Raw genomic sequence first — 15,389 nt, forward strand, 5'->3', positions numbered from 1 at the left:
CCTCGCAGTAGCGTAGCTAGTGGGGTGCAGGGGAAGCAGCCGCTTCCTCTCAGCAAATTTGCCCAAAGCGGCGCCTTTCCAACTGCGGCCGGAGGAACGAGGAGGGGCGCATTGTGGCCACGGGGGGGCAGCGGGCGCGGCCTGAGGAGTGGGGGGGGGCACCGCGGGGTGGCACGGCAGGGCCGGAGCAGCCATGGGGGGGGAGGGGCGGTGCGGCCGGAGGAGGAACCAGCCAAGGGGGGGACGTGGCCAGAGGAGGAGCCAAGGGGGGGGGCGCCTTTTTTAGGTTTGCTCCCTCTCCTCTTAGACGCTGGCTACGCCACTGCACCCTCACCTCCCCCGTGGTGGGTGCCGGGGTGTTGCTGTGTGCGCCTCCTCCCCTGCTGTTGCCCCTGACTGTAGCCTCACTGGCTCACTGGGGGTGAGGGATGGGGCTGCCCCTTGCCCAGCGTGGGGCAGGAGTGGTGACTGCGGCGGAGGGGGAGGGGAGAAACCCTGTGCTGCTGGAGGGTTCCATTGGAAAATGAAAGGGTCTGAGCGGGAAGGGCAGGCTCACAGTCAGTCTGCCCTGGCAGTCGAGATGGGGGGCACTAGGCCCCTGCGGCAGCAGTTGCTGCAGGGGAAAGACAGGGACTCTCTGCTCCTCCGGGGCTGGGGAAGGGGGGTGGAGGAGCAAGTCGGGGTTGGAAGACACTGGGGGAGGGCGATCACCTGGGTTATAAATATCTCCATGCCAGCAGCTTTATTTTTCTCTCCACCACTTTCTGCCCCCCCACCCCCACCCCCACCCGGCTTTGTGTGCCCTTGTTACGGCACTACTGCCCGGCACTGCGGCCAGCTGTGTTTTGTGCAGTGCCCAAGAAGGTACATATGCCCTAAGGCAACTCATGAGCACAGCCACTGGCTCAGGTGAGACAAGTGGGGGAATAACTACTTCGTGCAGCCCACTGATGCTTGAACGCTAGGTACTTGGCGGCTGACCTGAGGTGACTGTGCACAAGCTGCCAGCAGAAAGCCCTCACACACACACCCCCTTTGGCAAGTCAACGTTCCCAGGGTGCTGCTTGGTGAAGATGCTTAGCATTGCTGTGGGCTGTACAAACTGCAGGCTGTGGGTGCCATGTTGTGTGGGAGTCTGGTCAATAAAAGACCTGTGGCATGGCCAGCTCAGGGCAATTGACTCAGGGTTGAGGCTGTATATAGCCATTTGGGCTTGGTGCTGAGCCTCCAGAGGCTGGCAGGCTCTGAGCCTTGGTGCCAGGGCCGGCTCCAGGGTTTTTGCTGCCTCAGGCAACCAACAACAAAAAAAAAAAAGCCGCGATCGCGATCTGCGGTGGCAATTCGGGGGAAGGTCCTTCGCTCCGAGCAGGAGTGAGGGACCGTCTGCCGAATTGCTGGACGTGCTGCCCCGACACATCTGGTTTGTTGTGTTTTTCTAATTCCAGTGTCGCCATACCTTCAGGGCCTATCACTGGTCGCCTCACTTTAAAGCCTCCAGGTGGGTGTGCACGCATGCGAGTGCACAAACCTACATGGGGAATCCACAAAAGTGTATGTGGCCAATTACTAACAATTGTCAAGTAACTGGGTGTGGCTGCAAATAGCGATTTTTTTGCTTTTATGGCGGACTATGGCTATGATGTGCAAAGGGGGGAGACGGCAAAACACCATGAAATTTTTTTTAAGGGGTTTGGCAACTGACAACAAGGTTGTGCATGACTGCTTTAGCGCGTTTGTGTCAGTGTCTTTCTAGCAGCGCTGTAGAACTTATAGTTCAAAGTGCTGACAAGTCTGTACCAGAGCAGGGAAGTAAGCGCAGAGCCACGAAAGGGGAAAGGCACAGCTGTAACTTTAGCATAGGGCTTACACTAGCTCTGCTCCCGCCTGACCAGGCAGCTCCAGCTCAGCGCAGATGAGAGGCCCAGTATCCCCAGCCTCCCTGGGCCCCTGCCCCAGTTGAGTCACGTAGCTAAGTGCTGGGCCCCATTACGTCTTTGCTGACTTCAGAGGTGCCTGGCTGCACCCGACTGTCCAGGCTTTAGGGGAACCCAGAGACCACTCTGAGCGTGTCGAAGCGTGGGACAGCTCCCCGTGCTCAGCCTGAGCTCAGTGCCACTCAGGACATGGGTGGGCAGACCTAAGGCCAGCTGCCCCCTGGCTCAGTGGAGGAAAGCTGAGGCCTTGTGGGCAAGCCGAGGCAGTCAGGTGTGGGGAAGGCAGGCTTGGTGGCTGGGGGTAAGCTGTGCGTCACCAGGCACGTGCCGTAGACAATGTGTTTGTGGTGAGAGCTGGGGCATTTCTTGCGGGGGAGGGAGGGGAGTCCTGGCCCCTCCTGGGCCCCTCCCTTGTCCCTGCAGCAACCATCTGCCCTGGCCCAGCAGCAAAGCAGCCGGCATGGTATTGAGGCCTTATGGCTGTGGCAGAGCAGGTGCCACCTGGTGGTTGGCAGCCATTCCTGCAGCCCACCTGGGGGCAGGGCAGTGCATAGTGGCCCATGGGCAGTAGGGCAGCCTTAGCCCCAGCTGTACTGCTCCAAGCAGCCTTGTGCTGGTTCATCTGCGGGGCAGGCTCAGGCACCTTGGGCTCCAGGAACCCCACCCCCACTTACAGAGGGCATGGGCCTCCTGACTCATCGGGTGGGGGGGTTGCCCCATAGATTGGGAAGGAGTTAGGGTTGCCACCTAAGGTACAAAACCCCAGGATATTCCTGTGCACCAAGCCCCCACCACAGCAGCTATGGGCTCCATGAGCCCAGGAACCAGCCTGGGACACGTGGCATACCTAACAGCACTCCATCGCCCCCTGCCTACCCCTGGTAGGGGGAAATCCCCTATCACAGTCCACCCTCACCCCCAGCCATGGAGCTACCTGAGCCAGCAGGGCTGGACCAGGTGTCTCCCTCCTCTTGCAGATACCATGGTGCTGTGTGTGAAAGTCAGGGTACACATGCACAGAAGAACATAATATAAGAACGACTGTACCAGGTCAGACCAAAGGTCCATCTAGCCCAGTATCCTGTCTACCAACAGTGGCCAATGCCAGGTGCCCCAGAGGGAGTGGACCTAACAGGCAATGATCAAGTGATCTCTCTCCTGCCAGCCATCTCCATCCTCTGACAAACAGAGGCTAGGGACACCATTCCTTACCCATCCTGGCTAATAGCCATTAATGGACTTAACAACCAGTTCTCTTTTAAACGCTGTTATAGTCCTAGCCTTCACAACCTCCTCAGATAAGGAGTTCCACAAGTTGACTGTGTGCTGCGTGAAGAAGAACTTCCTTGTATTTGTTTTAAACCTGCTGCCTATTAATTTCATTTGGTGACCCCTAGTTCTTGTATTATGGGAATAAGTAAATAACTTTTCCTTATCCACTTTCTCCACATCACTCATGATTTTATATATCTCTATCATATCCCCCCTTAGTCTCCTCTTTTCCAAGCTGAAGAGTCCTAGCCTCTTTAATCTCTCCTCATATGGGACCCGTTCCAGACCCCTAATCATTTTAGTTGCCCTTTTCTAGTGCCAGTATATCTTTTTTGAGATGAGGAGACCACATCTGTATACAGTATTCGAGATGCGGGCGTACCATCGATTTATATAAAGGCAATAATATATTCTCAGTCTTATTCTTTATCCCCTTTTTAATGATTCCTACACAGTGACCCCTCTGAAGTCTGGAAGGTGTGTTTGAGGGGGGCAGATAGACACCCTTGAAGTCAAGGGGAGGAGGTTTGGATCTCATGTTAGAGGTGGGGATGAGCAGGACAGCAGTACCTGGAACTGGCTGGGATGGGGGATCAGATGATGGAGGGCCATGAAGCACAGTGGTGGAGGGGAGCATGCAAGCTGAGGTAGCAGCATGAGTAGCAGCACAGGTTGCTTGACTTGCTTGAGCAACCAGAAGAATGGGGAAAAGCTGCCAGTGCAGTAGGAATTTCTCTGCAGATGCAATAAAAGGTTTTGAAAATCCCTGAAGTTGGCAAGTCAGGCAGCAGACAGAGTCACCTGGGGAATAGACAGACCTAGAGCACAGGGATGCCTCTGCAGAATGAGGGGCTATACACTCTGACTGCATGTGTGTACACACAGACTCAAGGGCTATGTAAATGTAGAACAACAGGGATGGTTGGGGGACCATGTGTGAGGGTGGATCAGAAGACTCGGTGTGGAGCAAAAGTGAGGCAGGGTGTAGGATTGGATGTGAAGCATCACGCATGCATGCAGCCACTAGAAGTAGGATAAAACAGGCACAATGCTTGGTTAAATTTGTTAAACTTTTGGATGCAGCATAAGAATGGCCATGCTGGGTGAGACCAAAGATCCAGCTAGCCCCGTATCCTGTCTTTCACCAGTGGCCAGTGCCAGGTGCCCCAGAGGGAATGAACAGAGCAGGTAATCATCTAGTGATCCGTCCCATCACCCATTCCCAGCTTCTGGCAAACAGAGGCTAGGTTGCTGTAGCCTTATCAGTCCCTGGGTGAGGGAGGTGGGGCGTGAGTTAATATCGTTTACTGGACCAACTGCTGGTGGTGAGAGACAAGCTTTCGCGCTTACACAGAGCGTTTCTTCATCTGTCTCTCTCATCAGCAGCAGTTGGTCCAATAAGCGATATTACCTTACCTACCTTGTTAAACTTTTGCCAGTTTCAAACGGTGCTAGGGAGGCGAAAGAGAGCACAATCCTTTTCAGTGGATGATTTTTCACATAAGTCGGGTCTTAGGGGCACTTCACAGTTTTATGTACGTTTCGAGTGATTGTTTGCTGCCTTCCCTCCATCCCTCCCATCTTAGAAGAAAATAACATTTACTGCATGACTATAAACCTAGCCCTGAGGTGCTGTCCCCGCCACCCCAGTCAGCTGCTGCTCACTTACAGACGTCTCTTTGGCCATATTTTATTACCAATTGTGCACCCATCCGAGAGGGTGAAACTGGGTGAGTGAGGGAAGTGCAGGAGGGAGAAAGAAGGGATGGGCATGGGGCTGTCTGGGTATGAGGGAAAAGAGAGGGAGGGAACTTGGGTTGAGAAGGCCAGGGCTTTGAAGCAGCATAGGGTGAGGGTAGGAGTATAGGTTCTTGTTCCACTGGACAGTGTAGCCACTTCCCCTTCACTCACACTCTAACCTAGCCCATTAAATGTGGCTTGTATGACACCCTCTGCAAAGTGAAACTCCTAGCAGACCAGTGTACAAGGCTAAGAGTGAAGACCATACTAGGACAGCATGCAGTATGGTCTTTTCATGTCCCGGGTCATTTACTGAATATAATGTTTTAAATCAATGTGAGCTGCCACTGCAGGGCTTCACCCAGCTCCACAATCAGTCTGGCCTGTGGAAGAATAAGTACCTGCAGGCCTGGCTGATGCAATAGTTACCTCCAGCTGAACATAGTTAACAGTAAAAAGGAAGAAACTGGGTTAAAATAATGCAAACACTTGACATTTTTTTTGCCACACACTAAGAGCCTGGAGAGTACAGCACACTGAATAAGAAAGACATTAGGGAGCGTTAGCACACCATTGCAGAAGTAGAGAAGCGCAGGAGGCAACAGAAAATGTGACAGATGTAGCAATGAGGAAACACCTGTTGGAAACTAAAGAAAAAGATTAAACAAGTCTGCTGAAGTGCAATTTTTATGGTAAATATTGGGAAAAAGCAACAGGTTTTTATGAGTTGAATCTTAGGCCTTGTCTATACTAAACAGTTTGGTCAACGAAAGTCAGCTTACAAAACTGGACCCTGCAACGTTCCTCCCACCAATTTAACTCTCTTGCTCTGCTGACATAATAAAACCACCTCAACGAGCCACAGAGAGCTTTTTGCAACAAAGTTAGAGCGATGCAGTGTCAGTGTAGACGCTGCGCTTGCTTATGTCACCCTAAGTGGCCTTTAGGTGTCCCACAATGCCGACCATGACTACTCTGGCTAGCAGTTTCAACTCTGCTACCCTACAGCCAGGAACACAGGCATGAGCTCCTCCCCCTTTAAAGCACTGAGAAATTTTGAAATTCCACTTCGTGTTTGCTCAGCATGGAGAGTTCACAGCAGCGCTGAAGACATGCACTTTTACAAGGAGCCGCACGCCATCCTCGGTGGCGACCTCACCTCCACCATCAAGAGTCCCGTCGATACTTCGGGAGGACTGGAGGCAGTAGCCAGTGGAGTCAATCCCGAGGATGAAGTGGTGGATAAGGAGATCGAGTTGGAGGAGGAGGTGGGACAGGCAACAGGGTCATCCAGTGGCGTGGTGAGCCAGGACTTCTTTTTAACTCCCGAGGGGTCTAGCCAGTCCCCGTACTCTAGCTCTGGTGCCCCTGAAGCAGGAGAGGGGAGCTCCGGTAAGTACATATTTTGCTTTGATACTAGTACACAGTAACATAGGTGTCCTTTATTTTGTTACATGGGGCACATGGGAGAAGGGATAGAAATTAACACTAGGTACTGTTTGCATCTGCTTCTCATTGCTGTGTAGCTACCTGCTGGGGGCCTTGCGGAAAAGTTGGTTAATGCACACCGGGAATCTCCCAGGAAGTATCCCTAGAGAGCTCTAGGAAATGTTCCTGCAGTTCCTCTGCGGAGGTCCCTTAGGAGAGCTGCTTTGTTTCTTCCCCTGTTGTAGGAAACTTTGCCCCACCAGTCAGCAATTACTCTGCAGGAACCAAAGCAGCACACAGAGCCAGTCGGAAGCCACACGTATGTGGGAGATGGACCCTTGCATCCTGTTACCCTCATTAGTGTGATAACAGCTTTCCCCACCTGTGGAAAATGGTGCCAGTATTCAGAATAGTGTCCCTAGGCACGTGTAGTGATCCCGTTCTGAAACCACCCAGACCTTTGGTCCCATCTTGCACCTTCCTCTGGGCCACACTAACCCTGGTTAGTGCTCTGGCCGTGCTATGTGCTTGCCAAGGAAAGTGAGGTGTATATAACTTGTATGATTCAAGACCGAGTGCACTCACTGTACTGACACTGTGTATGGTTTCTTTTGCTTCTGCAGATGAGGGCCAGCTCCTGCACACCAGCAGAGCGCCTCCGCCAGATAAGGAAGTGAACCAGGAGTAAGGAGGACGTGTTTCAAGAAGTGCTGCAATCGTCTGATCATGCAGACATTAAACACAGAGTGTGGAGAGAGAAAGGCCAGGCAGGAAAGGAGATGGGCAGAAGCAAATGATAAAGCTTATGGAGGACTAAATAGAGATGCTCATATCCTGGATTGTGCTGCAGTTGGAACAGCAGGTTCTGTTTATAACACTCTTCACAAGACTGGAGAGCGGTGCAGGATCCATGCTTTCAGGCAGAGACGGCGGGTACATAGTTTACAGAGGCAGTTGAAAAATGCCACGAAATATAGTCAGAAGCTCATGGAATGATGAGACGGAGAAAACTGCATCATGTGGCAGTGAGCCCACCCCCCAATGTACTGCAATCCATTCCCAGAACTCCTAGCAGCAGAAAGTGGTGATTTGCACAGTAGGATAGCTATCCATGGTGCAGTGCTCTCTGTCAGTGCTAGAGCACCAACTGTGGACATGCTCCACTGACACAAGGAGTGTTGTGTGAATATGCACAAGCAATGTAATTACAGTGGTTTATAATCAAGGATGTAACTTTAGTTGACTTAACTCTGTAGTGTAGACATGGCCTAAGATTTTCGCAATGTATAGTATACCTCTATAACAGCCCAGCTGTAAATACTAGTCTGCTAGTCACTACACAAACTGCATTTAAAACTGGTGATCGACCTAAGGCTTATGTTTCTCTAAAGAACTAAACTGATGCTATGTTTTAAAATGCACTTTTTTCAGCCCAGCTCTTAAGGAAAAAATATCAGTAGAGAGTGATAGCGGATGGGTCAGAAGCACAGCTAGTTAGCATTACAGCAATTTTTATGTAGGGAAATAGGTACCAATGGCCCTAGCATTAACACAAGCCATCAGGTTTATGCCATTCAAATTACACTCATTAATTTATTTTCTAAGCCCTCTGTACAGATCATAGTTAAAAGAACATGAATCAATTTCCATATTCCTTAGTGAAATGGGATGGAAGTCTGGAACCATGGGCTGAGGCCAGGCAAGAAGCTTGCAGTGAAACAAGCAGAGTATGTGATCAAAATTCCATTTTATATCCAAGACCCCATGTCAGAGCAAAGCACTTCGCTCACACTCCAGGCCTCCCCATCTCAATCCCCACTTCTTCTTCCACCTTCCCATACAGTCACTCACCATCTTCCCTGCTGATTTCCCCCAGGGAACATGGGGCCCATAATCAGGGAGGGCACCCAATGCCTCTACACAGAGGCAACAGTGGTTGGCAGGGCTTTCCTAGCATGGCCATATTGGTCCTCCAAAGCCATGGTCAGCAGCACTATGAGAATCCTTAATGTTCAGATAACTAAGTGCAGACACACTGCTGCCCAGTGTTTCAAGGCAGGAGACAGACACTGGGCTCCTTGCACCTCAGGCCTCCCTCTCTGACCACCAGCTTCCAGAGTAGGCAGCCCTGTGGGGGGCTAGCTGGGTTCTAGGAGGTTTGGCAGGCATGTTGTGGGGACTGAGTGAAGGTGAACAAGGGGCCTGTGAAAGGGGAACTGCAGTTGAGCTGATAGCCTAGGATGAAGGTGGGAAAAGCAGTTCCTCTGGGCTAAGGCATCTGTACTTGATGCCTCCATCATGGAGGAAGGGGAATCTTGGTGGGGAGCCCTTAGTAAGCCAATGCCTTGGTGCAGAGACCCTGCTCACCCCTGTGCTGCTGTATGGTAACCAAAGCTGAAGCAGCTCTCTGTGGAACCAAGGCCCCGAACCCCAGGTTCCCCTACACAAACCTGTTCCTCCTCCATCCCTCTGCACATCCCTCACTAAATCTCTCTCACCCCTCAAAGCCCCACCAACTTGTCTGCCCTCCCACATTTCTCTCAGAGCCCACCCCTCACAGCCCTCCTTGGCTCTCCATGGTCTCTGAAGGAACTAGTGAGTCAGGAAGGTAGGAGGCATTGGGAAAGAGAAGTAGCTGATGTAACTGGACAGGTTTGTTGGTTCACAGTGTAGCCCAATTAGATCATCACAAATTAGGGAAATAACTGAGTATGAGAGAAGTTTGGAGTTTCTGGTTATATAGCAGAAAATGAGAGGGGGGAAAAGTAAAATTTGAGAAGGTACCTTTCTCAGCTGTTTCCTCTGCAACAATTAGGAAATACAAAGAAAATTCAGTTGTTCACAGTAGTTAGTCTAAAATTTGGAGACTAAACTCAATTAAACTGGAAAGTAGAGGGAATTTCACAATCTTCACTATGGAATCACTACCAACTCCCCTGTAAGACAGGACTATACACTCGCATGTACTTCAGAAGCACAGCTATTCACTCAATTAAAAGTTCTGCTCTGAATTAAAAAACCTCAATAATTGTATACAAAGACAATCCATTTAAAAAAATATTTTAATAAGCTTTTCCAGAATTGCAGACAGGGAATGGGGAAAGGACAAGGGAATTACTAACAGTGCAAAATTACTATGCGTGAAAAAAATGTATAAAAACTAATTTGTAAATTTTTTATGTTTTTTTCAAAATATCGCTTTAAATCCTTTATAAAGCCCAACAAAGGTTTGTTCTGTTGAACTGAATTTTTGATTCAGGCTGCACTCAAAGCACTTCATGAACGAGGACACCTGATCCAGCTGGATACATCATGACAGTGCTTGAAAAATATACTAAGTGTTACACATAAGCTGCTCTTTTCAATGCAGTTTGGAAGCTGGTTCAAATATTCCTTGGTTCCAAACTGTGCTGAATGTTTCTGAAATGAATCAAAGTTACTATATTACTAGAATTTTAAATAGTACTAGTAGTGCAATGATTTATCAAATTATAGTGGCTGCATTTTGAAGAACATGAACCAAATATTGTATAAAACACAATGCAAATTATAATTAAATACTTCTTTAAGAATAGCTGAGCATTACATATTCTATGATTATGGAATGTCAGATCTCTTTAGGCATACCATAAAAAGATTAAAAACAAATCAACATTTCTGAAAATGTACACAGTGCCATATTTTACACACAAGCCTGAGACAATTTACTTATAAACTCTCCTATAAAATGTTTTTGCAAGTATTTCCACCTGCAAACAAAAATGCATACAAATAATAAATTGAAAATAGGATTCTGATTAAAGATGTAAAGATTTTTAGAAGCACTGCACTACCTTCATTCTGAAGGTTTCTAAATACCATCTTTGATATAAGACTTGATACTTTGGATTTCTGTTCAACCAAATTTAAAATTGACAATGACCTCCTCCTAAAACAATCACTCCACAAGATTAATGCAGGCCATACATTAAACACTCTCTTGATTATGTCTCTCTGTATAAACTGCTATCTAGTTTTAGTTAGATTAATGTCAATGCCCTAATGTCGGCTGAACTCGTTAAACAGATCTCCTAAAACATCTGAGAAAAATGGGCTAATTTCACACCCAGCCTAACTAATTACGTCAATGGAGTTACACCAGGTCTGAATTTGGCTCAGCGTATCTAACTCTGCCTCATGAACATTTGTGAAAAGCAAAAACTGGTGGGAAGGGGGAAAAAAGAGTTGTGTTTTTGTAAGTCAATGTGATAATCAAATTAGTTTGAAACCACATGACCATAATTTTCAAAGTAAAGCCCTGAAGACGTATATAAGCTTTTGAAGACCAGCAGAAATAACCAAGTTAAAAAAAAAGGTAACAGTATATTTGTAAAACCACAGAATTATAAACTGTTGTCTTCTACATTAGACAATCAGGGCAATGTTTCCTCTGGGTTTCTTTACACTATTTTGTGTAGCTGTGGCTAAAAAGCACTGGTACTGTAAACTTTACACTTCACAGACATAACCTCCCACCTCAACAAAATTTCAAACATTTATTGGGAAAGCTAGAAAGAACAGATTTAGCATCCCCCTCCCTTGATAAGGGTTTTTCTTTCTAGCACCATCTCTTAAAATAGATACCAACACTTACTATCGCCTCTTACAATCCCCTCTTACATGTATATATGTTTACATACATGCTGTGCCAACTATGTACATAGATTCTGCTTCTGCACCTGCTGAAGTAGTCAATAATATGAATCCCAACAGTTCACAGAGATGCAAGATCAGGCCCACAGTAACCAGCTGTGCATTAAATTCCTAACTTATGCAACCAGAATCACTTGACCCATTTCCTACCCCTTCTGTGGTCACTGAAATGCACAAGATTATTAAAAATCATCAATGAATAATCTAATGCCTGAACTTGGCTAACAAAGTTTAAACATATTTAAGGATTTGGCTGAAATTAAGCTTTTGTCTTCCCTCAAAAATAAAATTTGAAAATGTATAATAAAAGCAAGAAAGTTTGTGCAATAAAAGCATCATGCTTAACTCCAAAATTCTCAAAAATCACTATTTGTCCTTAGACAGAAATTTGAGAAGTCAGATTCTCATAATTATGTGACTGCTTTAACCATCATTTTAAGCTTTAACAATTTTAATGGTTTACAGTTTTCTGAGAAGAAAACACGACTTGGTAATAACTACATAAACACTTAAAAATTTGTTTTTAGTGGTTTTTTTTTTTTTTTTTTAAGAAAAAGACTTTAGTAAAATAAAATGAAGCTGACAGACTCAGAATATCTATTTTCTCATAAAAGTTTACCAATTGTACAAGTTAAGAAAATTATACAAGCTTTTGTTTTAAGAAAGGACAGCTCAATCAAGACATAAGTACTGTAAAAATCTTTCAAAGGCTACAAAGAAATCTGGAAAAATACAGAACGTATTTCTTTAGCCCAGATAAGAATATGGAAGACATCATTGATGTCAACAATTTTACATATACAAACCTGACTTGGTTTATTTTTTTAAAAACTTCTATATATAAAAATAATCGTGCTCATAACTTTCAGGATTCATAGGAGTTCCTTAATTGTATACCACTTCTCTTCATCTAGACTGAAAATTTACACCTGCTTCTCCACTGCATCTTGGAATTCTAAAATTTCACATTAACTACTTGTGATAATTTAAATTTTAATCAGCTCTCCTCTTTAAAAATATACTTTGTACAGTAGAACTGTATCTACAAACAATTTGAAGAATGTGTATAATAGAAATTTCCTTAATAAATTAAGCAGGAAATGTGTTTACCATATAAACAAGTTTATGGATTCATTTTTCAAACACCTTAAAATACCTAAATGTTGCCAGAACAGTAATAGCCCATAGTTCTGTGCAACAAAATATTCCAGTTCTGCATTTCAGGTCTGAAAAAACAGCAGAACTTCAGAGCCAACTAAAAGGTGTAAGAAAAATCTCAGATTGCTTCAAGGAGTTTGATTTTTGTAAGGTAACCCATCAACCCTGAAAATTTTAGGCACCCCAGAATTTACTCCAAGGAATAAAATCAGTTCCCATATTCAATCATCCAAAGTCTCTGATATTGCTTCTTGAAAATACTCTGAGGAACCTGGACTTTCTTTTCCATTGCTGTTGATTCTTCTCCTCTTTGCAGGTCTTTCATTTTTTTCTTCAAAATCATTTTCATTTCTTGCAGCTGAATGAGCAAGTTTAGGGTCAATGGAAAGGTTCTCAGTTTCATATCCATTTGTGTCCAGATCTGTGTGAGGTGTTTTCTTACCACCTGTAGGTCCATTCACATGCAATCCTTCAATTTTTACTTCATCTTTACTGGATATCTCACCTGGCCCATTAGTGGATACACCTGCATTGCAGAAGAAATATGAACTAGACATTTAAGCAATTTCTATCAATACAATAGACCGTTAGGTCCATAAAACCAAAAAGCCAATCTTTGATACAAGTAACTTCATCATGTGACATCTCAAATTTATTGCCATTCCAAGAGATCCATCCCTGAAGCTCTGGTAAGCTGTAGCTCATATACAGACACAACAACATCCTACAGAATACAGCAGGTACCACAGTTTTGCCGGATAATCAAACTACAGCTTTTACAGTCAATCTAGTTAGGATACATACGTCTAAGGTACCACAGATTTCTCAATCCTATTATAAGAGTCATGCCTATATCAACCTGAGAAGCATTACTGAATAGTTTTCCTCCAGGCTGCAGCACTCATTCTAAAGTGAAGAGAAACGTCTTAATCAAAAACCCAAATTGTTACTTGATCTAAATAGTATAAGATGAAAGCAATAAAAGGAAACTGATCCACCACGAAGATAGTGTCAAGTTTCTGTGTCTAAGCTACAGTGACTGGCAGTTGAGGGGGAAAAAAAAAAAAAAAAAAAAAAAAAAAAACACTCCTAACCCTGCCTGGAGGTTTGATAGACTTTCAGGTCCATCTCACGTGCAATAAAGGAGCTGTTTCTTTTCCACAATCCTACTGTAATTTTCCTCTCTACATCTTAACATTACTTAGCAAGAGATGATTGATAGCTTGTGTTCTTTAACTTTCAAAGTTGCTTAATGCATTCTTTTTAAGGTATTAGATCATTTTAATCAAGGAGTATCAATGACAAATGTTTAAAATATTCTAATTAAAATGTTCTTCTGTGCTGAAGACTCCAATGAGAAACTGCAGAATTGGAATTAATTTGCAAACTGGACACCATTAAATTAGGCTTGAATAAAGACTGGGAGTGGATGGGTCATTACACAAAGTAAAAACTATTTCCCCATGCTAATTTTTCCCCCCTACTGTTACTCACACCGTCTTGTCAACTGTTGGAAACGGGCAATCCTGATTATCACTACAAAAGTTTGTTTTCTCTTGCTGATAATAGCCCACCTTAATTGATTACTCTCGTATAGTTGGCATGGCAGCACCCATTTTTTCATGGTGTGTGTGTGTGTGTGTGTGTGTGTATTTTCCTACTGTATTTTCCACTGCATGCATCAGATGAAGTGGGTTTTAGCCCACGAAAGCTTATGCTCAAATAAATTTGTTAGTCTCTAAGGTGCCACAAGTACTCCTGGTTCCTTCTACTTCGAACATGTCACCTGAAGCAAGCACTGGAGAAGCATTAACATGTCTCATACTTAACTTTAAAGTCAATGGAACTATTCAGTTAAGCACCTGCACAGATGCAGGTAGGACTGAATCTGAAAAGGCTAAAACACTTAAGAGGAAGAAAGTTAAACTTGCCAAACATTTTGCATTGAAATGTATGTGCCAGTATGGTCTTTTAGTTTTGTAACTTACCGCTGATACCTTGGCCAGAACCCCTTGGAAATAAGATATTTCAAGGGTTCTCGCTATGCTCCTTAAAAAAAAATTCTTTTTACAACTTTTCAGCCCATTTCCAAGATTGCTATGATGTGGCAACTTCTTTTATAAGTGAGCAAGATGGGAGTGAAAACACATCAGTGTTTACTTACCATTTTGATTACTGTTGCTAGTTGTGCTGTCCTCCCTCTCAGACTGGCTGGTGCTGCTGTTAGAGGTTGTAGGGGGAGGGGACGGAGCTCGACTGGAAGCAGCACTTTCACTTTCATCTAAAAGACGGTCCATGTAATCCCTAAAAATGAACACCACAGTGAGCACTGGCTTGGCTTTTTAGAAGTTTGTTGTGTGTGTGAGATATATTGTGTACACACACTTCTTTTTTATAACTGCTTCAAGTATTTAGATGGTACCTTATACAGTCAGTTAACGTTATAATCTCCTTATACTAATTTTGATCCTCCTGTTATTTGTCCATGGGAAATAAGGGGCCATGTATAACCTTGGCGTGAAGGTTGTGTATACAGGGAGTCCCCGAAATGAGGGATAGCTCAGTGGTTTGAGCATTGGCCTGCTAAACCCAGGGTTGTGAGTTCAATCCTTGAGGGGGCCACTTAAGGATCTGGGGCAAAATCAGTACTTGGTCCTGCTAGTGAAGGCAGGGGGCTGGACTCGATGACCTTTCAGGGTCCCTTCCAGTTCTATGAGATAGGTATATCTCCATATATTACCAAAGAATGTGATGGGAGGCTGGCATACCGGGGAGCGAATACTGAGGAATACAAGGAGCTCTTGGCTGTGTGCAAAATGCGGTCAACATACAGAAGCAACAAAAAAAAAAGTGTGACCATCTAGTCAAATACTGAAAATAGTTACCTGCAAACATTTAAATGTAAACAAACAGGCTTTGCCTGTGTGCGCATACTATTTGTTCTCTGAATATTCAAGAACAAAGTTTATTAGTATGAGTTTGCCAAAACAACAAATTTGAAGTAACTACTACAGAATACTTGCAGAAAGCCAAATTAAAATTTGTGATTGTGATGTGTTTGCATAAAACATCCATCAGTGAATGTAGCTGTAGAAATTGTGATCTGTTCAGACAATGCACAACCAGAAAACAGGCTAAATTAAATTAATTGTTCAGTTTAAATGG

The 15,389-nt window shown here is 45.0% G+C and overlaps 1 protein-coding gene across 1 annotated transcript in view; it reads right to left on the minus strand.

Moving 5' to 3' along the window:
* Positions 1 to 11,596: 11,596 nt before the first annotated feature.
* Positions 11,597 to 15,389, minus strand: part of LOC112115933 (mesoderm induction early response protein 1) — a 29,126-nt gene continuing 25,333 nt past the window's right edge. Inside the window, exons 10-11 of the mRNA XM_029912349.1 lie at positions 14,389 to 14,528; positions 11,597 to 12,750 (exon numbers count right to left, since the gene is read on the minus strand). Of these exons, the coding sequence (XP_029768209.1) occupies positions 12,446 to 12,750; positions 14,389 to 14,528 (445 nt within the window). The 3' untranslated portion in view covers positions 11,597 to 12,445. The remainder of the gene's footprint in view (positions 12,751 to 14,388; positions 14,529 to 15,389) is intronic.

This window comes from Terrapene carolina, unplaced genomic scaffold, assembly GCF_002925995.2.
Source record: "Terrapene carolina triunguis isolate 2854851 unplaced genomic scaffold, T_m_triunguis-2.0 Scaffold210, whole genome shotgun sequence".
NCBI classification, from domain to species: domain Eukaryota; kingdom Metazoa; phylum Chordata; order Testudines; family Emydidae; genus Terrapene; species Terrapene triunguis.